At 34.7% G+C, this 23,219-nt stretch overlaps 1 protein-coding gene across 1 annotated transcript; it reads left to right on the top strand.

Moving 5' to 3' along the window:
* The first annotated feature begins 13 nt into the window (after window positions 1-13).
* Window positions 14-21,008, top strand: LOC134233075 (ankyrin-3-like). Its single transcript, XM_062715070.1, has 7 exons — window positions 14-285; window positions 838-1,188; window positions 2,549-2,899; window positions 9,932-10,162; window positions 12,900-13,208; window positions 19,789-20,035; window positions 20,418-21,008. Exons 1-7 carry the CDS (start codon window positions 189-191, stop codon window positions 20,830-20,832), a joined length of 2,001 nt encoding a protein of 666 aa, XP_062571054.1. The 5' UTR covers window positions 14-188; the 3' UTR covers window positions 20,833-21,008.
* Window positions 21,009-23,219: the final 2,211 nt, after the last annotated feature.

Raw genomic sequence — 23,219 nt, 5'->3', positions numbered from 1 at the left:
CATCAGGGAAAACTGTGCTTCAGAAGACAGTAGAAAAGTACCGAAAATTTTACCTCAGGGATGGGTATTCCACATACAAATGCATAGGCTCAATTATAGAACATTTACTGAACGCTGGAGCGAAATGTATAGAGACCGAATTAACTTCTCTGTTACAGCTGGCTTGTAAACATCAACATTTCGCATTGATGAAAGCCTTAGTAAGGAGAGGGGCGGACCTGTCTGTTAAAAAGTCAGAAAGGGGTATTTTACATGATTGTTGGCTACCTTTCGACTTTTATAAAAGTAAGTGTTACTAGCATTTTTACTTTTATTTATTTCCATTTCTTGTAGTTACGCACACAGTGCTCGTTGACAGGATTAACCCTGCCCCCCTCCTTCCCCCCACCCTTTTCAATATTAAATAAAAATCTGATTGTTTTCTTCTTTTCTAATCTCTGGCAATTTAATCTATATGTTTCTGTTTGAAAATCACAGAAATATATCAATCATATGCAATTTCTATTCACAGGGTTGGGGGAAGGGGGGTAGGGATAATCCTGTTTACGAGCACCTGTGGTTACGCACAGAACTAGCTCGAAAATTCTGCTTATTTACTGATTGATTGTGCGATAAGGCATGTTGAAAACGTTTTCTCTTTCTTTCTTTGACTCCTTTAAGAATTATTTTAGGCGCTGAACTAATTAAAAAACAAAGTAATTAATGGTTATAAGGATTCATGATTATTAAGTTTTTTACAGCGTAAATGACTTTGCATTTCCCATTTTCTTTTAGTAGTAGTTATTACACCAAGTTGGTTTAAAAAATGCATCGAGCATTGCCATTTTCTTTTGGTAGTTGTTATTACACCAAATTTGTTAAAAGAATGCATCGAGTATATAGAGTTCCACAAGAAGGCTGGAGGAAGCCTGACTGAACTTTATAAAGGCTCTACACCTCTTGATTTGTACTTGAAGTCTGACATTTACAAAAAATCGGAAAACTTTAAAAGTTTGCGGGATGAAATTGCTACCCTACTTGCATGCAACGATGAAGATGTTTGTGAATCTGATAGAAGACTCTCGGAAGAACACATCGCTGCCTCGACTGGACATTTGTCCAAACTGAAAACTCTGGTTGAAAAGGGGGCTAACTTGCATTTAAAAGACAAGGATGAAAACTCATGTCTGCATCTTTGTTTGTCTTCAGGTAAGCAAAGTCACGGTTCACTTTGTCAGTCTGTGCTGCATATAATTTTCATTTCCTATTTAAAAAAATAATTCCTCGTTGAGTCCAGATATTGAAATACAGTTTTCGTGAAATTGTAATATTTCTTGCAGAATAAAAGGTGTTAATTTAGTATCTAAGGGGTCACTAAGTGTCCAAATAAGTGCATTGTCGTCAGAACTTTTACAAATATGATTTTCAAGACATTCAGTGAGCAACAAAAGACATAAGTAAACTTTCCTTTCATAAAAGCGGTTTTGCTCAAGTGAGCTTTTCTGATCGAAATTTGTCCGTTGTCCTTCGTAGTTGGCGTCTTCTTCTCAAGAACTACATAGCCATGCCACAAAGTATTCTTGGGTAAAGGAGATTCAAGTTTGTTCAAATAAAAGGGCACGCCTTCTTTCAAGAGCAGTTTATCGTGAATTTGTGAAACATTGAACCTTTTAAAAATCTTATTCTCAAGAACCACTGTGCCAGAAATTATGAAACTTATGTGGAAGCATCCTTAGGTAGTGTAGATTCAAGTTTGTTCAAATCATGTCCCCATGGTTGGGTGGGGAAATAAAAATTTTACATAGTAATGCATAGGAGATATCTTTGAAAATCTTCTCAAAAACAGCAAAGCCATAATTGGACATATTTATATAGAAGTATGCCCAGATAGTGAAGATTACAGTATTTTTCAAACAATTATCCCCAGGAGTAGGATAGGGTCACAATAGAAGTTCAAACTTGTAGGGAAAAAAGTCACAGTAAAAAAGGTAAGTATTCTTATTTAGTGTATATTCAATTTTGTTCAAGTCATACCAACTCTTTGTAGGGGTAGGTTGGGACCAATACAGCATTAAAGCTTTTCAATACTATAATGTTCTTAGTTTTTTCCTTGTTACAGTGTTCAAGTGAGCCATATGGTCAATTATGGGCCTTTTCTTTAAGTTGTGGGGTTGTTTTAAAAATTTCTATATAATATTGGAAAAGATGAAAAAAAATTTTTGCTCATGGGAATACAGGAAATAATGTTTCAGATATATTTCAAGAACAGCAGGTCCATAAGAGGATCAGAATTTAAAATTTGGTTAAATATTTGTCCAAGGTTGTTACCTTTGGACACAGAAGAGAAATAAAATGCATAATTTAATGTGAATATGACTCGTATATATATAAAGTTTATAAAGCACTATTTTAACAGCGCAATATAATAAAATGTTCATTAAATATATATATATATATATATATATATATATATATATATATATATATATATATATATATATATAATTAAGTGTACTGTTTGTATTGATAACATTAAAATTATAACAACGTGTGAGGAATTATTTTTCAGGTATCGGCAGCGTTGTAGAAATGGTCAGCTACCTGCTAGAGCAGGGTCTTTCTCCAAACGACACGAATTCAGACCACGAGACTCCTTTATATTTAATCCTAAAAAACGCAAAATATCACACTGAAGATGAAGTATCGTCCATCGTTAAACTTTTGATAAAATTCGGCGGAAATCCAAACCAAGAAAAACTTGAGAAAAATCCTTTAATTCAAGCAATAGAAACATTTAATGCTAAATGTGTTCATATTTTACTGAAGAATGGAGCGAGGGTGAATGATCTGCCGAGTAAATTAAATGCACTGCATGTGATGTACGATTCCATTCTATCTGTTCTGGTAAAAGATCAGAGAGGTAATGTTTTAAAATTGTTAAAAAAAAAGGGGGGGGGGGGTCTATCAACAAAAGCTTAACAGTCAGTAAGGTCATGCTTAGTTTTTACTGGATGGCAAAAATTCAAAATTCACAAAGAAGAAATTCACAAAGAAGAAATTGATTTAAATACTACTGAGTGAAATTTAATGAAACTTTCACAGAATCTTTATTACATATTGCCATTGTGCACCTCCTATTTTACTTTTTTATTCGACGCGTATTTTAGGTTTCCCATAGCAAAACATGTCATTATATGTTTACCTATGACGTCACATATAGAAGCTTCTGGATAACATTTGATGGGACGAGTTATTCCTCTTTACACATTATCGTACAACAATATATAGCAACACATAAGACTAGTCTCGTTTTCCCCCGACTCTCGCTCTCGAAACTTTGCCCTAGCGAGAGTCTGGTCTGATTCCTATTCTATTTTTGTAATTTTAAGTCGAGGCTTACCGAGAAATCGGTTTGGATTTTCATTGGCTGATACATTCTCTTCGATGCTAAGATCTGTATTCTTTAAAAAAAGAGAGGCTGCGCCTTTACTTTTATCTGGTTTTATAATAGAATACCTCTGTCTGCTTTACAAGGAACAAAAAACGCACATATCTTTTTTTAAAAAGTAAATTCTCTCATGGGAGCCGCCATCTTGTTGGCTGGTTTAGCGACCTCTACTGGTTACAAAAATAGAATAGTAATCAGACCAGATTCTCATCCGGGCAAAGTCTCGAGAGCGAGAGTCTGGGAAAACAAGACTACACATAGACATTATGGGAGGCGGGGGGTATCATTTAGTGAGCTCATTGCGCACAGTACCTCTAGTTTGGGTATAATGTTTGCGTTCCATCATAAAAAAAAGTAGATTACCGACTGCGGCGTTGCAACTGTTATACCTAACCCACATATCTTTGTTTAAAAAGTAAATTCTCTCATGGGAGTCGCCATCTTGTTAGCCGGTGACCGACCTCTTTTTAAATCGAAGCATGGTTCTGACGAATAAATTTCATACAACAATATCAGTTATCTTGTTTAAAATCACTATTTTGAAAATTCCAAAATCAATATATTTTCTTTGTGTTTTTTTTTAACCTTCGAGAATTGTTCATTCATTTTGAAAAGCTACCATTTATACTGATTACAAATGGACATGCACTTTGCAGTTTGGCTTTTGGGCAGTAAGGGATCTTTCTACTGCCGGCATCTACTTAGACACAAAACATCGTTTTTATTCTTTTTTATCCGAAGTGCCGTTCTTAACGTCCTGCAGTGGTATTGAAACTCGCACATGAGGTTCAACTCTTTACTCGTCGCCCGCGTGGCGCAGTGGTTAGAGCGTCTGTTCTAGAGTCGCGAAGTAAAGAGTATAAATCCTTACGTCGCGGGTTCGAAACCCACTGCGGGACGTGGAGGCCGGATGAGACCGTATAAACCGAGGCCCCGTGTCGCAATAGGTGCTGGCACGAAAAAGATCCCTCCCTGCTCAATGGCCCTGAGTGCAGAGTAGAGGACAAAAGAACTTTATTCGGTAATAACCAATATTTGCCCCCCAAATCAAACTTTGATGGAGATATATCTAATTAAGTTCTTAAACAGGGGAGTATATGCTGACTTCAAAGCACTGAATATTTTCATAAGTAATGACGCCATATGTACGTAATGACGTCACAAACATGACGTAAACTTCAGCTTGCTTTTTTATGAATTTTACAGAAAAATGTACATATTTCGTCGATATTTTGGGTAAAAATCACCGAGCGCATGTGTGTTCAGGATCAATATGTTGATATAATGTGTAGAATGATAATATCAATGAAATACGAGGGTTGTTCGAAAATTATTGAGACATTGTGTATATTTTGCTTTCTAATGAACGTCTTTCGGTGAAAATATGCATATACGTTTAACATACACTAAGAATCAATAAAAGCAAGATATATTTTACAAATGTTAAATATTTTCTCTGAAATGATATATAAATGCGTCAATAGTAGGGGTACCTGGAGCAGTCATGAAATCAGATTTTGAAAATATGTAACACCACCGTTCTAGCTTGTCGTGGACCAATAATAAGAGCGGAAATAATTCAGTTTATGTGTATAATTTTTCAGCTTTATTTCAAATTCATCTTGTGCATCTTTTATAGAATTTTGATCAGAAATACGGAGATCATAAAAAAATTAAGCGCGGTAGAAAAATCTGCTAACAACGACAAAATGGAATTTGACGTCAAGGGCGGAGCAGCCAGCATACCTAAAATTTTGTGTAGCGCAATGTAGAACTCTTTCTTCCAGACTTAACGACCTTCTAAAACAACAAGAGGCCCACGGGCCTTATAGGTCACCTGAGTATCATGTAACAACTTTCCAGCGATTGTATTTGGTTCGCGTTTTAAGCCAAAAGCCATGAAATTCACGGATTTTGAAAGAGGCACCATTGCTTATCAAAGGGCAGATTTCAAAGCATTAATTTATTTTTAGTCAAAGTACCCCCTTGGTACCCCTGACCCAGCAGCCCTGAAATTATCTATTTTGAAAGAGGACCCTTTCTTCATTATAAGGCCAGCATTTTTTTTTATGTTTAGGTTTAGTTATGAACATGAGAATAAAAAAGTCCCGCAAGCAAAAGGAAATAATTTTTTTTGATAAATCAATTATTAACATTTGTACATTCTTTTTTATGCTATCCTAATAGGCTCCTTACCACTGGACACATAATGCTTACAAATAGGAAAGTAGAACATTTAATTGCTTATTTCATCATCTGCCAGTTTGGGCCAGTTATATAAATTTTGTGATGTTGATCAAAATATATTTTAAAAAATCAATTCTTTAAAAGTCTTTCAATACATCTTCATTTTCTTAATATGTGTTAGGTGAATGTGTAGACATTGTTTTAAAATTTACTTGATGCCTAAAATTATAATTCCTATCATAAAACAGACAGGAAGTATTGGGGAGTAGGGTCAACATTTTTTCAATTAAGTGTAAAATAATTTTTCTGGCTGATATAAATGATACTACATATATTTGTATATTCTTGCCTTTTAATAGTTGAATTTTTTTTTTATTTCTTCACTTCAGGTTATTGTTTATTTCTTCCTCAAATGGACTTCACTTCTCCAATAGTTTTATTCATTACATCTGATGCATAAGCAACCATTTTCTGAAGAATGATGCTTAGACTGAAAGCTATAACAGAGACCTAAACAATGTCCCTGACAATATGCAATAGCTACCACGGGCAGTTTAAAACCTGGGGGAGGAAAATAATTTACAGTTACTTTTGAAACGAATACATAATTATCTCACCAGCATGTCATTGTGCAACAAAGTCGTCAGCATTTTATTTGTCCTTTGAACGGGTGAAACGTTTTGAAGGGCACTCTTATCGATGAATTTTACACTAAACCATGCTAAATTCTTGGATCTAGCTTTATTTACCCGCCGTTTCCGTTTCATTTAAAAACCGGAAGTGCGAGTTCGTAAATTTGAAATCTCGATCCCGACTCAAATTTGACATCGGAAAGAAAAAAATTGTTTTATTTTTTTCTAAAAGTTCAAAACCTTGAGCGGAGGGTTTGTAAAACTGAAAATAAAATAAATCCTGGCCTTAGATATGTAATTAGATCATTAGCATATTAACCAAGAGCAAAGGATAAGATGTTCAAAGAATTCATACATTTCACTATATAATCATTAGAGCCCCACCCTAAAACAAGAACCCCTGACCCTGGGGCCATAAAATTCACAATTTTGGTAGAGGCACTCTTGCTTATCATAACTATGTACTTAGTTAGTTTATTTAATACCCAGGAGCAGAGAACAAGATTTTCAAAGAATTAATGTATTTTCACTATATAATCAATAGAGCCCCGCCCTAACACCAGAACCCCTGACCCTGGGGCCATAAAATTCACAATTTTGGTAGAGGCACTCTTGCTCATCATAACTATGTACTTAGTTGGTTTCTTTAATACCCAGGAGCAGAGAAGAAGATTTTCAAAGAAATAATGCATTTTCACTACCTACTTATTTAGCCCCGCCCTAGCACTAGAACCCCTGACCCTGGGGCCATGAATTTCACAATTTTGGTAGAGGACTTATTGCTGATTACAATCATGCAAACAGTTTGACTGCTTGATGTCCAGGGGTAAAGAAGAAGATTTTTAAAGATTGCACTAATTTTAGTGGTTTTGGCCCCACCCCTCAGGCCCCAGGGGGGCAGGGATCATGAAATTCACAATTTTTGTTTCCCTTCACCCATAGATGCTTTGTACCAAATTTGGTTGAAATTGGTTCAGTGGTTGCAGAGAAGAAGCTGAAAATGTTCAAATGTTAACGCACGACGAACGACGCACGACGAACGACGGCGGACGAAAACAGATAGCAATAGGTCACCTGAGTTTACTCAGGTGACCTAATAAAAGTGAGAAAAAAATAATGTGCTTGGATAGTTATTTCATTGGTATAAATTTCTTTTTTTACAACTAATTCAACCAGAGTAAATGTAAAATGTAAAAGCTCTGGACAACCATAAGTTATTACTCACGATATTAATATCGTTACGGCATTTTAAAATATCGTTTACCTGCGTTGCATAAATCGACAGTGCATGATTCTAAGTCATCCTTTCCTCCAATGAAAATTTTACACTGGGGTAGAAACAGCATACATTTTCAAATGATACTTTAAGAAAAGAGACTGTCTGATTTTTTTAGCTCTACTGGTCAGAGACCAGAAGAGCTTATGCGATAGTAATGCGTCCGGCGTCCGTCCGTCTGTCTGTCTGTCCGTCTGTAAACAATTTTTCAAAACGCTACTCCTCCTACAATTTTAGTTTGATTTCAGTATAACTTGGCACACAAGTAGACTACACTAAGATACATAGAATAGTGCATCGGTTTTTGATTTCGATGAACGGTGTTGCCATGGTAACTAAAAATATAATTTTCTGTGAAATTCTTTAAAACGCTACTCCTTCTACAGTTTTGGTTTGATTTCAGTATAACTTGGCACACAAGTAGACTACACTAAGATACATAGAATAGTGCATCGGTTTTTGATTTCGATGAACGGTGTTGCCATGGTTACTAAAAATAGAATTTTCTGTAAAATTCCTTAAAAATGCTACTCCTTCTACAGTTTTTGTCTGATTTCAGTATAACTTGGCACACAAGTAGACTACACTTAGATACATAGAATAGTGCATCGGTTTTTGATTTCGATGAACGGTGTTGCCATGGTTACTAAAAATAGAATTTTCTGTGAAATTCCTTTAAAACGCTACTCATTCTACAGTTTTGGTCTGATTTCAATATAACTTGGCACACAAGTAGACTACACTAAGATACATAGAATAGTGCATCGGTTTTTGATTTCGATGAACGGTGTTGCCATGGTTACTAAAAATAGAATTTTCTGTGAAATTCCTTAAAAACGCTACTCCTTCTACAGTTTTTGTCTGATTTCAATATAACTTGGCAGACAAGTAGACTACACTAAGATACATAGAATAGTGCATCGGTTTTTGATTTCGATGAACGGTGTTGCCATGGTTACTAAAAATAGAATTTTCTGTAAAATTCCTTAAAAACGCTACTCCTTCTACAGTTTTTGTCTGATTTCAATATAACTTGGCAGACAAGTAGACTACACTAAGATACATAGAATAGTGCATCGGTTTTTGATTTCGATGAACGGTGTTGCCATGGTTACTAAAAATAGAATTTTCTGTAAAATTCCTTAAAAACGCTACTCCTTCTACAGTTTTTGTCTGATTTCAGTATAACTTGGTACACAAGTAGACTACACTAAGATACATAGAATAGTGCATCTGTTTTTGATTTCGATGAACGGTGTTGCCATGGTTACTAAAAATAGAATTTTCTGTGAAATTCTTTTAAAACGCTACTCCTTCTACAGTTTTGGTCTGATTTCAATATAACTTGGCACACAAGTAGACTACACTAAGATACATAGAATAGTGTATTGGTTTTTGATTTCGATGAACGGTATTGCTATGGTTACTCAAAATAGAATTTTCTGTGGAATTCCTTAAAAACGCTACTCCTTCTACAGTTTTTGTCTGATTTCAAAATAAGTTGGCACACAAGTAGACTACACAAAGATACATAAAATGGTTTTTGATAAGTACAAACCAGTAGAGCTACAGTCTCGACAGAGACTTCTGGTTTTTAATGTTATAGGTAATAACAAAAAAGGAAGAGTATTTAACGCTTCCCGATCGTTTCACATGCAAATCAATCTCCGACTGACGTGACGTTAATTGACGTAGCGATGCTGCTCCGGGTCAATAGACATATGCAAGTTTATTATTTCACCAAAATTTATCTAATTATCCCAGGTTTTAGAAATTTTGCGTGAGAGTTTTATTCGTTCTTTATAAAATGTTGATGAATTTTCATGAAATTATCTCCGTCCTTTATGGAGTAAATGTAATTGTCTCAATAATTTCCGAACAGCCCTCGTATGTCAATATTGTTCCTGAACAAACTTGCGCTCTATAAATTTTAAAGCTAAAATTGTTGAAATTTTGACCATTTTGTCCTCTTTCTGAAAAAGGATATAAAATCGGACTAGTTTGTGACGTCATGAAAACAAAAATTGTGAATACACTGCTTTGACACTATAATATTTTCTGTTAATTTATATTTCCAATACAATTTATTGAATTTAGCACATTTCAGGAAGTTTTCAAAATTTGACTTTTGTGGGGGCAAATATATGCAATATACCGCATATAGTTCTTTGCAGCTCTCCACCGGCAAATGGTGGCGTCTCCATATGAGTGAAAAATTCTCGAGAGGGACGTTAAACAATATACAATCAATCAATCAACTCTTTACTCTGCGAAACTAGAACAAATGCCGTAAGCTTTGCAACATGCAGGCAACTTATAGTTGACAATGACCTTGTTTGCAAATTCTGTGTATCGTTTAGCATCAATTAGATATGAATTTAAAAAAAATTGGATAAAATTTATTTTCAGAGGACATTCGCTTTCTGCAACATTTGCTAGTTACGAACCAGGTTAATTTAAATGCGAAAAACACCTGCGGAGATAGTGTTCTTCATTTAGCTGTCAAAGTTCTGTGTAATACGAAGATATCTGTTGGAGCTACACAACTTATTCAAGAACTTGTTGAACATGGCTCGGATGTGAATGCAACCGATTGTAATGGACAAACGGCTCTGAGTCTTTGTTGTGAATTTGGTTGCGGTGAGTTTATTCAACTTGACTGAAAGTAAAACGTACATGGGGATTTATAAATCTCATTTAAAAATTAGCAAGATACTTGCCTTCTATAAATTTGTATGTAAAATTATTGAATACATTAAAACGCAATTGGAACTGAAAGCGGACAGTGAATACAGGGTTATTTTCATCTCATTTTATTTTCGCAATTCGAAATAATACCGATATTTTTTCTCCGTTTTAAATTCGCCCAGAAACATTTCTTTTGAAGACATGATACTTTTCTCTTTGAATTTACTTGTGTCTAGGGTCAAAGAAGCAAACATAAAACGGAGACGAAAATTTCCCTGTATACATTTTTAGATCACCTGAGCTAAAGGCTCAAGTGAGCTTTTTTGATCACAATTTGTCCGTTGTCTGTCGTCGTCGTTGTCGTAAACTTTTCACATTTTCGACTTCTTCTCAAGAACCACTAGGCCAAATTCAACCAAACTTGCCACAAAGCATCCTTGGGTAAAGGGGATTCAAGTTTGTTCAAATGAAGGGCCACGCCCTTATTCAAGGGGAGATAATTGGGAATTAATTGAAATTTGGTGGTATCTTTTAAAAATCTTCTTCTCAAGAACCACTGGCCAGGAAAGATGAAACTTATGGGGAAACATCTTCAGGTAGTGTAGATTCAAATTTGTTCAAATCATGACCCCCGGGGGTAGGGCGGGGCCAAAATGGCCGACCAAATTTTTACATAGAAATATATAAGAAAATTCTTTAAAAATCTTCTCCTCAAGAATAACAAAGCCATAATTGATCATATTTATTTGGAAGCATCCCCATTTAGTGTAGATTCAAGTTTGTTCAAATCATGACCCCCGGGGGTAGGGCGAGGCTACAATGGCCAATCAAAGTTTTACATAGAAATATATAAGAAATTTTTTTTTAAATCTTCTAATCAAGAATAACAAAGCCATGATTGGTCAAGGGACTATTTTGGATATAAACTATTCAATAATAAACCAATTTCTACTTTTTCCCAGCCACAGTGCTCAGGTGAGCGATGTGGTCCATGGGCCTCTTGTTATTAGCTTTACTGGTCAGAGACCAGAAGAGCTTATGCGATAGTGATGCGTCCGTTCGTCTGTCTGTCTGTAAACAATTTTTCAAAATGCGACTCTTCCTATAATTTTGGTCTGATTTCAATATAAATTGGCACACAAATAGACTATTCTGTGCATCGGATTTTGATTTCGTTGAACGGTGTTGCCGTGGTTACTAAAAATAGAAATTTCTGTAAAATTCTTCCAAAACCTTCTCCTCCTACAGTTTTTGTCCGATTTCAATATAACTTGACAACACCGTTCAATCGAATTCACAAACCGATGCATAGAATTATGTATCTTAGTGTAGTCTACTTGTGTGTGCCGTGGTTACTTAAAATAGAAATTTCAGTGAAATTCTTTCAAAATGCTACTTCTCCTACAGTTTTGGTCCGATTACAATATAACGACACACAAGTAGACTACACTAAGATACATTATTCTATGCATCGGTTTTTGATTTCGATGAAAGCTGTTGCCATGGTTACTAAAAATAGAAATTTCTGTGAAATGTTTTCAAAATGCTACTCCTCCTACAGTTTTTGTCCGATTTCAATATAAATTGGAACACAAGTAGACTACACTAAGATACATAATTCTGTGCATCAGTTTTTGATTTCAATTAACGGTGTTGCCGTGGTTTCTAAAAATAGAAATTTCTGTGAAATGCTTTCAAAATGCTACTCCTCCTTCAGTTTTGGTCCGATTTCATTATAACTTGGCAACACCGTTCAACGAAATCAAAAACCGATGCATAGAATTATGTATCTTGGTGAAGTCTACTTGTGTGTGCCGTGGTTACTTAAAATAGAAATTTCAGTGAAATTCTTTCAAACTGCTATTCCTCCTACAGTTTTGGTCCGATTACAATATAACTTGACACAGAAGTAGACTACACTAAGATACATACTGTATACAGGGTTATTATCGCCCCATGCTAATGTCTCCCTTTTGCCCTTGGCAACAATTTTGCCCCGTTTTAAATTCGCCCTGTCATAGTTTTTTTTTTTTTAGAAATTATACTGTGTAATTTGAATTCGCCCCGTTTTAAATTCGCCCAATCAAGAAGAGGGCGAAAGGGGCGAAAATAAAACGGGGGCGAAAATTTTCCTGTATACAGTAATTCTATGCATCGGTTTTTGATTTCGATGAAAGGTGTTGCCATGGTTATTAAAAATAGAAATTTCTGTGAAATGCTTGCAAAATGCTACTCCTCCTACAGTTTTTGTCCGATTTCAATATAAATTGGCACACAAGTAGACTACACTAAGATACATAATTCTGTGCATCAGTTTTTGATTTCAATTAACGGTGTTGCCGTGGTTTCTAAAAATAGAAATTTCTGTGAAATGCTTTCAAAATGCTACTCCTCCTACAGTTTTGGTCCGATTTCAATATAATTCGGCACACAAGTAGACTATACTAAGATACATAATTCTATATATCGGTTTTTATTTTGAAGAGCGGCAAGGATCATTTGTTCTATTTAATGCTGTTTTAAAGTTTCAAGTCCCAACTGCTACTTTTCTCTTCCTTTGTTTTAAGTATAAACCAGTGGAGCTACAGTCTCGACAGAGACTTCTGGTTATCATTTCTAGATATAAATATAGAAAATTCAAAATAAATAAATATTAGGAATGTGTCCCAACATCAAATACTTCATTTAGATATTGAATGCATTGCTGTTAGCAAATACTTACTGGAAAACGGAGCGGATCCCAATACAGGATGTGCCTTGAATCGTGCATTTATGCACGTAAAATGTGGAATAAAAGATGAAACGAAGGAGTTAATTTTTCAACTCCTATCACATGGAGCAAATCCCAATGCTGAAACAGACTGTAGTGATACACCAAATCTCATAGTAGCAATCAACATGGGGGATACTGACTTGGTGAATGCGTTGTTGAAAAATGGTGCTCACCCAAATATCTGGGATGATTCTGAAACCAGTCTTTTATATGCATGCAATTTAGGTAAAATATATCTTAAATTGAATTTACATTAGAATATCTGCGTGAAGTTAAAATTCTTATTTGCCAGGCAATAAATTGATTTTTTTAGGTCACCTGAGTAACTCAGGTGACCTATTGCTATCCGTTTTCGTCCGTCGTCGTGTGTTAACATTTGAGCATTTTCAGCTTTCTCTGAAACAACTGAACCAATTTCAACCAAATTTGGTATACATCATCTATGGGTGAAGGGGAACAAAAATTGTGAATTTCATGGTCCCCGCTCCCCTGGGGCCTGAGGGGTGGGGACAAAACCACTAAAATTATTGCAATCTTTAAAAATCTTCTTCTTTACTCCTGGACATCAAGCAGGCAAACTGTTAGCATGAATGGAATGAGCATTGAGTCCTCTACCAATATTGTGAAATTCATGGCCCCAGGGTTAGGGGTTCTAGTGCTAGGGCGGGGCTATATAGATTATATAGTGAAAATGCATTATTTCTTTGAAAATCTTCTTCTCTGCTCCTGGGTATTTAAAAATAAACTAACTAAGTACATAGTTATGATGAGCAAGAGTGCCTCTTCAAGATTTGTGAATTTTATGGCCCCAGGGTCAGGGGTTCTTGTGTTAGGGCGGGGCTCTATAGACTATATGGTGAAAATGCATTTATTCTATGAAAATCTTCTCTGCTTCTGAGTATTAAACACAAAGTTATGATAAGCAAAAGTGCCTTTACCAAAATTATGAATTTTATGGCCCCAGAGTCAGGGGTTCTTGTGTAAGGGCGGGGCTCTATTGATCATATAGTGAAAATGCATTTATTCTTTGAAAATCTTCTTCTCTGCTTCTGAGTATCAAATAAACTAACTAAGCACATAGTTATGATGAGCAAGAGTGCCTTTTCCAAAATTGTGAATTTTATGGCCCCAGAGTCCGGGGTTCTGGTGTTAGGGCGGGGCTCTTTTGATTATATAGTGAAAATGCATTTATTCTTTGAAAATCTTCTTCTCTGCTTCTGAGTATTAAATAAACTAACTAAACACATAGTTATGATAAGCAAGAGTGCCTTTTCCAAAATTGTGGAAATTATGGCCCCAGGGTCAGGGATTCTTGTGTTAGGGCGGGAGTATATTGATTATGTAGTGAAAATGCATTTATTCTTTGAAAATCTTCTTCTCTGCTTCTGAGTATTAAATAACTAATTAAGCACATAGTTATGATAAGCAAGGGTGCCTTTTTCAAAATTGTGAATTTTATGCCAATGATCCAAGTATATATATTTATGATGAAGAAAGGTGCATCTAGCAAAATGGTTATTTTTATGCCCCCTGGGTCAGGGGAGGGGGGGGGGGGGTACATTTAATGCTTTGAAATCTGCTCTTTGATATTAATCAACCATTTTACGACAAAATTTGCATAATTTTGAAATATGTGACCCAAGGGTCTTTGGTTCTTTTGGGGTGAGGTGCACAAAGTGAAAAACATTTTCTCTTTGTAACTCTGATCTACCTCTGGGTATTGAGTAAGTAGAGTAAGCATGCAGTTTTTTATTTATGATAAGCAATGGTGCCTCTTTCAAAATTGTGAATTTCATGGCTTCTGGTTTAAAACACAAACGAAATTTAATTGTTTGAAAGTTGTTACACAATACTCAGGTGACCTATAAGGCCCGTGGGCCTCTTGTTTAAATTATTTTTAGATCACCTGAGCCGAAGGCTCATGTGAGCTTTTCTGATCACATTTTGTCCGTCTGTAAACTTTTCACAATTTCGACTTCTTCTTAAGAACCAATGGGCCAAATTTAACCAAACTTGGTACAAAGAATCCTTGGGTAAAGGGGAGTTTAAATTATTAAAATAAAGGGCCAAGTCTCCTTACAAGGGGAGATAATCAACAAAAGACAAAATAGGGCGAGTTCATGAAAAAATCTTCGTAAGAACCATTGGGCCAGGAAAGCTGAAATTTATGTGGAAGTATGCTTGGCTAGTGTAGATATTAAATTGTAAAATCATGACCCCCGTGGGTAGGGCGAGACCACAATAGGAAATTCCAAGTTTTACATAGAAATGTATAGAACAAATCTTTCAAAATTTTCTTCTCAAGAACCACTGGGCCAGGAAAGCTGACATGTGGAAGCATCCTTGGGTAGTGTATATATTTTGAATTGTTAAAATCATGAACCCGGGGTTAGGGCGGGGCCACAATAGGGAATCCAAGTTTTACATAGAAATGGATAGAACAAATCTTTAAAAATCTTCTTCTCAAGAACCATTGGGCCAGGAAAGCTGACACTTATGTGGAAGCATCCTTGGATAGTGTAGATATTAGATTGTTAAAATCATGACCCCCGGAATGTCTACAACTTTTATTACGTAATACTTGTATATTTATTAGGGATGTCAAATCGGTCGATTTTTAATACTCGGTTACTCGGACGTTTTTCCGATCGAGTACCCGGGTACTCGGTAAAAGTGTAAATAAATATGAACAAGCAAATTGAAAAGTATAAAACATTGTAAACTCTTGTAGAAATAAAACCAGATGCACTGATAGGAGACCTATCCGTGAATGTATTTCTGTCATAATAATGATGACCACTTCGTGCCCGACGAAATTTAATATAACATACATAATATTCAATTTATTTATCAAATAAACACAAGAATTAAAAATATAAGTTGTTCACAGTGTTTTTGTTTAAAAAAAAAAAATCTGCTACGTAATTGTAATGTAACTCTTTGTCGCATTTGACGACCAGGTATCAGTCGTCAGAGATACGTACAGTATCAACTTGAACTTGATCAAGTTCTCCTAACAGAGCAGATTTACGATTTTCGTACACTTTTTCGATCCTAGACTTTATAATATTACGGTACGGTATATTATAGTTTGGTGCAACGATGGACATCAGTTTTTTTTAAAGCCTTTGCCTTCAACAGTTGAATTGGCATGTAATATCGCACGTGTAATATCATCCGCTCTTTTCCTGAGAATTTACGGCTTCTCGGAGAAATGACAAAATTATCTAATTTATTTAAACATAGTGGATCTTAAACGATGTTCAGTGAAAACAAATAATTAAAGCCAAACAAAAAATAAGGGAAGAAGACAGCCGAAGGTGAGAAAAGCCAGGTACCCAAGGTGCTTGGTCATGATAATTACTGTATAAACACTGCCACAGGCGATAACGGTCATTTAGAGTCGTAGGAAACCCTAATTACTGTATGTACAAGTGCAATGAGCATTTTACGTTTTAAAACAGATTGTTTAATGCATTAATAAATAAGTTTAGAACTATTCAAAAATATACATCCGAGTAACCGAGTACCGATTTTAGTATTCGATACTCGGACGTTCGATCGAGTACCCGGTTAACCGGGTACTCGTTGACATCCCTAATATTTATCCTATTATCCATACACACAATCAACATAATATAATCTGATAAATATGGAGTTAAAATCAATCTGCATGAGGTTTACTCTCAGAGATGTATTCTTCCATCAATATAATGCATATAACTGATGTAAGCTCATATAGCGGGAAATACATTTTTCAAAACACAGACTCGGAGTAATAATGTTTGAATCAATAGAATAATATGTCAACATTAAAAAAATCCGAGCACAAAATCATAGTTCTTTCAAGCTAACATATTTTTTGTTCCCACAAGTTATTTATGATTCTACCCTTCCATTTTCAAAAAGCTCGTGTGACCTTATTTGTAATTGGAAAGTGATGAAAGAATGATTGCACTTAGTGTATAAAACGTGGCCCCGGTAAATTGCGCAAAAATAAGATACAGAAAGTATCCTAATGAAATTAATAAAACAATTCTTCAAGGTCTAGATCGCAACTTTGCAAAATTACAGAAATTAAAAGTAAGTAATATAAAAGAACGAGACTGTGTTTTGTAAGAGGGGTCAATGCAAATCACTAATCTCCATTGTTATTCAAAGTTATTCCGATTTTTAGAGCTGAAATACATAGTGAGCGCATGCTTGCCCAAATTTCTCAAAAGGACAGAAGGTGTAGAACTGTCGGAAATTCAACATATTTAAGGGAGAATTTTGGGTAAGCCTGCGCTCGGGGTAAACTTTTTGAAAAAAGGTACGAAACGCCGACAGTTTTCTTCACTGTTTACGGGTATTTACATGTCATTGACCTCATTGTGACCTGTTTAATATTCCAATTTTCCACGTGGTTTGTAGACTCAGGTAACTTTGTGAATACAAAAAAAAAATCAATAAACCACGTGGTTGTAGATCCGATAAACATTCCGTCGAAAGGCGTCCAACTTAGAACATTACATGTACATATGTACATTTTTAATCAATCAACATAGAACTATTTCTTTTTTGTCAAGTGTTTTAATAAGGTGATGGAATATTAAATTGGAAAAAAATGTAACGATATTTTATTTTTAGTCCTTGGATTTACGGGGCACGTTTGGAGGCTCAACGAGTTTCAAAGATTTAGCTCCCATCTTCAAAGAAACATCATTCATCAAAGTGTTTTTGACTGCAAAAATATAAGGACACGGGGTAGAATAATTATGTAGATTGTTTAACACTGGCATGGAATTCTTAAAATTACTGGTATCCCCCCTCCCCAAACAAACAATTTAAACAAAACAAAAAAACAATCGCACATACAATTAATAAAATTGTTTTGGTAATAAAATATCACCACATGCAGCATCACAAAAAATATTTCGTACACCATTATTTGTAAGAAGTGCGGAATATTTACTGTACTTTAAAAAGTACGAATAGAGAGAGAGAGACAGAGAGAGAGATGTTTAAAATTTCAATAGGCACTGCTCTTCTAAAAAATATAGAACTTTTTCTTAAATATGATTTTCCCCGTTTTCATATACAAGTAGGCTCAGTTTAATTAATAAAGTGTTAAATTTCCACCGAGAAACGACCACAAGATGGGGGATCTGGATTTATAGGGATCGTACATCTCAAAGATCCTCCCCCAGTACAATCTTTCGTAAAAAAAAAAAAAAAAAAAAAAATGGCGTAATCCTTGAGAAATTCTCCGTGTTTATTTTTTTGTATACAGTTTGTCTTTGTATTAAATTCCAAAAGCCATTATAACTGGCTAAATATGACATGTTTTCAACAGGTCGAGGAAACTACCTTATATGGATATTGTTGCGATTGCGCACAGAGGTGCTCACAGCAAACAATTGTCCAATCCAGTGAATGAGCCGAAAAGCATGATGGTCTACTACATGTTTATTTTTACTACGAACACGTGGCTCAGGGAATTTTAGGACGCGATTTCAAACGACTGCAGGAAAGTCAGCTAACAATTTTTTTGAAATTTGTCATGAAAAATACGAAGATTGGGTACTTATTAAGATTCCCCATGCTCACATTAACAAACAAAGTAAGTTTTCCTTGTTAAATAGTACTTTGAAATACCGCAAAGTCTTCACTAGTAAATAAGACTCAAGTTTTTAAACTCGATATTCGTTAATTTGCCATGTTACTGGTTAAATTTATGTAGTTGTTGCTCAGTTATTTGTTACCAGAAATTAAAACTTGCACTTTATAAACAAAAAAAAGGTTCTTAAGTTGCATTTTTTAAATTATTTATAACTGTTATATAAACCCTCATGCACGTTGATCATAGAACATGAGAAGCATATATTTTGAAGTTGTGTACGTTATAAACATTGACAATACGTGAGCACACCTCAAAGTTGATTGTTTTTGGACTAAGGAATAGTCACGTGAAATTGACTTTTCACTGACAGTACCGCTATACAGCACGGGGAAAGCTGTCAACAAACATGACAAACGGACTTGTACAATGGAGTGGAGAAAGCCCTTATTTTTATCATTGTAAATCAATTGTATATAAATGTGAGCATGGAATCAGTAGATAATGATGTTCATATTGTATTAAGTGTGTAAAATGCTTGGAAAAATGCATCACTTTTTTCCGAGAGTGATTTAAAAAAATAGGCCTTTTAGAAACACACGTGTAGTATTTTTGTAGCAGACCATAATGCAACTCATTGAGCTGATTGGTCAATTTGTAAGTCACGTTGGTTCCTCACTTAACATGTAAATTTATTCCGACGTCACAGAAAATAGTTTCCTCGACCTGTTCAATCGATCGATGAAATGCCCCGCTTACTCTGAACATTAATGTGACACAATTAAAACCCAACTCGGACAAGCGCAACATTCCGGAATTAACACGAAGCATATGGCTTTTTAAATTACCATTTATGAAACTAAGACTCCGTTTTCAGTGTGAATTTTTGCAAGCAATATACTGCAAAGATAACAAAGTATGAGTTAGGTGTAAAATAATTAACATTTGAGTTAATAAGATAAAGTTAGAGAGGTCCGAAAAAGGGGCCACGGCACTATGCTTAAGTGGAAACATTCTTTTCCAATATTGTTGCATTATGACTCTATATTATAATTGTACCCATTGTTTGCTTTCATCATATCATGCTAAAATTTTAGAAAGGAAGTTGTCATGTTGTAAATTTTGTATTTACAGCCACCCGGTAAATTCAAAATTTACAACATGACAGAACTATATGATCAACCCTCGAATTTTCGTTTTCTTTAGGTTTTGATCAGGCTACAGAGATTGTACCACTCCTTCTTCGGTACGGTTGTAGCATCAACCTAGGTCAACATGGTAAACCGTATATATATTACAGACAACATCCACTCTTCAGAATTGTCGAAAAGATTATAAAAAATGCGGAATGTGTAGAATTTACAGAGGAAAAATACGTAGAAAAGGTTGACTTGAGATTGTTCAATCTTCTACTTTGTGGGGGATGTGATTTATCTGTTCTTTTGCGTCCTGGGTAAGTATTCAGATGTCCTGAATATTCACTCATATTTGTAAAGAATAAAAGGTTGAATTTGACTGAAATTATTTAATAACGATAGTCGAGAATAGAAATATTAATTTGTTCGTTGTATGATTTAAAAACTGATACAGTAATAAAAGATCTAATTAAGAGGGCTGGGTGGTTGTGGCCATTTTTAGACCAGATTGATCTCCTTTAGATGAAGAGCTCCATACAGAGATACACAAAAATGATCAATTTTTAAAATTAAATTGAATGAAAATTTTCTTTGCCAAATGATAGCTGACGATTTAAGATATCATATCTATAAAATTAAGTTAAATCTTATGTTTTTGATGACCCCACAGCCTCCTTAAAAAGAATCTTATATTTTCAGTAATAAAGGAAAATCAATTCTTGCCTCATTGACAAGGAATGGATATTTTAAGGCGGCTGAGACTTTAATAAGGTGTGGATACAACTTCAAGGTTGATTCAAAATTTCAAAGTATTGACTTCTCGGAAGTTGACATTTCAACTTTTCGCTCAGAGTATGGATATTACCAACGAGCCAACTATGAGAGTGAAGTAGAAAAATTTCAAGAAATGTTAAAAAGAATTGAAGAACCACAATTGACATTGCAATCTCTATGCAGGAGAGCTTTACGACAACATTTAGTATTCGTTAATAAAGGCTCCGAGATAGAATCATTGATCAGTACCTTGCCCCTGTCAGAGGTATTAAAGAATTATCTCACTCTCAGGGATTATACACAAGATTTTGAGAAAATTGAATTCTATGAAGAAATATAAAGGTGTATTCTGTAAAAAAAAAAAAGTATATTTAATGAGTGTCACGAATACTTAGGGTGAATGTTTGTCTGTCATTTACTGCATGTACATCGTTCTTCGGCCTCCTTTTTACAATATTCAATATTGTTCTTATCTTCTTTTTACTTCTTCGATGTTTTATGCCCAGTTCCAGATAGTTGTGGAAATATTAGATAGTAATTTACACAAATATAAATGTATTTTTGCATTTTGTATAACTCCATTAACGATTCTGGGAATGACATGTAATGATTTTTCTTTTATAATATGCTTAAGTTTGTTTATAACGATTTAATTATGAATGTCCCTTTAGGGCACTTGATTGTTGGAGAAACAAGATGTGTTTCTAAAACACTGATGCCCCCGTATGGCAACATAGCAAAGATTAAGCCATTCTTAAATGCAAATTTAATTAATTGGTACCAAAAGTAGGATATTCTCACTGGAAAACAATTGTGAAATTCGAAAGTAAGTCAATGTTAAAGTTTTTAATAAGTACAAAAATCTCCAAGGTCAAGGTCAAAAGGTCAGTGTAATAAGTATCAAATAAAAGGTCTTGCCACATAAAATACTTATGCAGAACATGAAAGTCCTAGCCCTAACCGTTCAGAAGTTATGGTCAACGTTCAATTTCTTAAAAAGTAGGTCAAACTCCAAGGTCAAAGGGTCAAAGTTATTGTTATCAAATGAATGGTCTTGTCATAAGGATCAAATATATAAAGTATGAAAGCACTAGCCCTAACTCTTTAAAAGTTATGGTCAAGGATTGCTTTTTTCAAGTAGGTCAATCTCAAAGGTCAAGGTCAAAGTTCTTGGTATCCAATGAAGGGTCTTCTCACAAGGATTACATATATGAAGTATGAAAGCCGTATCCCTTACCGTTCAAAAGTTATGGCCAAGGTTAAAGTTTTTTCACAAGTACGGAAATCTACAAGGTCAAAGGGTCAAGGTTGTTTGTATCCAGTGAAAAGTCTTTTAACAAACGTTACATATGTTAAGTATAAATGTCCTGGTGTCCACTGTTCAAAAGATATGGCCAAATTAAAGTAAGATTTTAAAATTTTCATGTAAAAGTGGGTCAAACTCCAAGGTCAAGGTCAAGAGGTCAAATTTGGTGGTACCCAAAGAAAGGTCTTGTCACAAGAAATATACATGTGAAATATGAAAGTCAAAGCTCCACTAAATCAAAAGTTATGGACAAGGTTAAAGTTTTTGCGGACAAACAGAGAGATAGACAGACAGACGGACACGACAAAAACTATATGCCCCCGAAACTTCGTTTACGGGGGCATAAAAAAACAAATACATATAACATTTGCCATATTCAATGATTGACAATTTATCTTTACATATTACCATGTTTATTGCTATTTACAAATTAATACATACTTTTATTTACTTAGAATTGTTAAGTTGTAGATTATATGTATTATGTTCATCCTTTAATGTCTGTTTTGAAAGTTTATTTTACGCAAATTTAGCATATCTTAATGTACAGTCATCTTTTGCATTTAGCTGCTGGTTAAACAAAGAAATGTATCACAAAGAGTGTACTAAACAACTCCCACCCTGAATACAGACATACTAACATACTACTACCCACACTGACTGCCACGAAGAATTACCGGTATCTGTTGTTTTTAAATTGATCATTTTTTCTTTGAAACTGGAGTGTAGTCCATTTGGGTCTGGGGGATTTTATAGAGGAGAAATCCTTCTCTTCAGGACCATTTGCAAACGAAGTTATATGATGATTCAACTGGTTGTGAGGGGGGAGTGGATCCTATACAAAACGAGGCTATACAGAAGTTATTTGTGTTCCTTTTTTATTATTAACCGATCAGAAGCTAGAATACAGTCAAAAATTAAATTATTCCATTTTACTTAATTCGAATTTTCTCTACATGCTTTGTCCACATTTTTATTATATACATATTTACAGATAGATTGGAAATAAAATTTGTCCAAAAAATGAAATACATAAACCAAATACATCAACGTCTTTGGAACTCTGAAAAGATACGAATAAAAATCCATTATTAATTATTTTGACGAAATCATGGAATTTGTATCATATTTCTGAGAAATATAGGAAAGTTGTACCTGGCTGTTTTAGTCCAATGATCGAGAACCCAGAATCTCGGATGTTCCGCCTCTGATGGATTGTAGTGATCCAATCAGCGCAGGCGCGGCGATGCTCAGAACCACAACTAATAAATAATGCAGAATTTTCATTTTAGAAAATATATTCATCATAAAAATTAAATAGTGTGCAGTGTTATATATATATGTTACAATTGTTTACAAATCAGTTTTGTGAAACTACATAGAATTAAAAGTGAGATGACATCTTTTTATACTATAGTATT

The sequence above is a fragment of the Saccostrea cucullata genome, unplaced genomic scaffold (genome assembly GCF_032062105.1).
Source record: "Saccostrea cucullata isolate Sc308-1 unplaced genomic scaffold, CSIRO_AGI_Scuc_v1 ctg50, whole genome shotgun sequence".
NCBI classification, from domain to species: Eukaryota; Metazoa; Mollusca; class Bivalvia; order Ostreida; family Ostreidae; genus Saccostrea; species Saccostrea cuccullata.
This window is presented reverse-complemented; position numbering and strand designations above follow the sequence as displayed.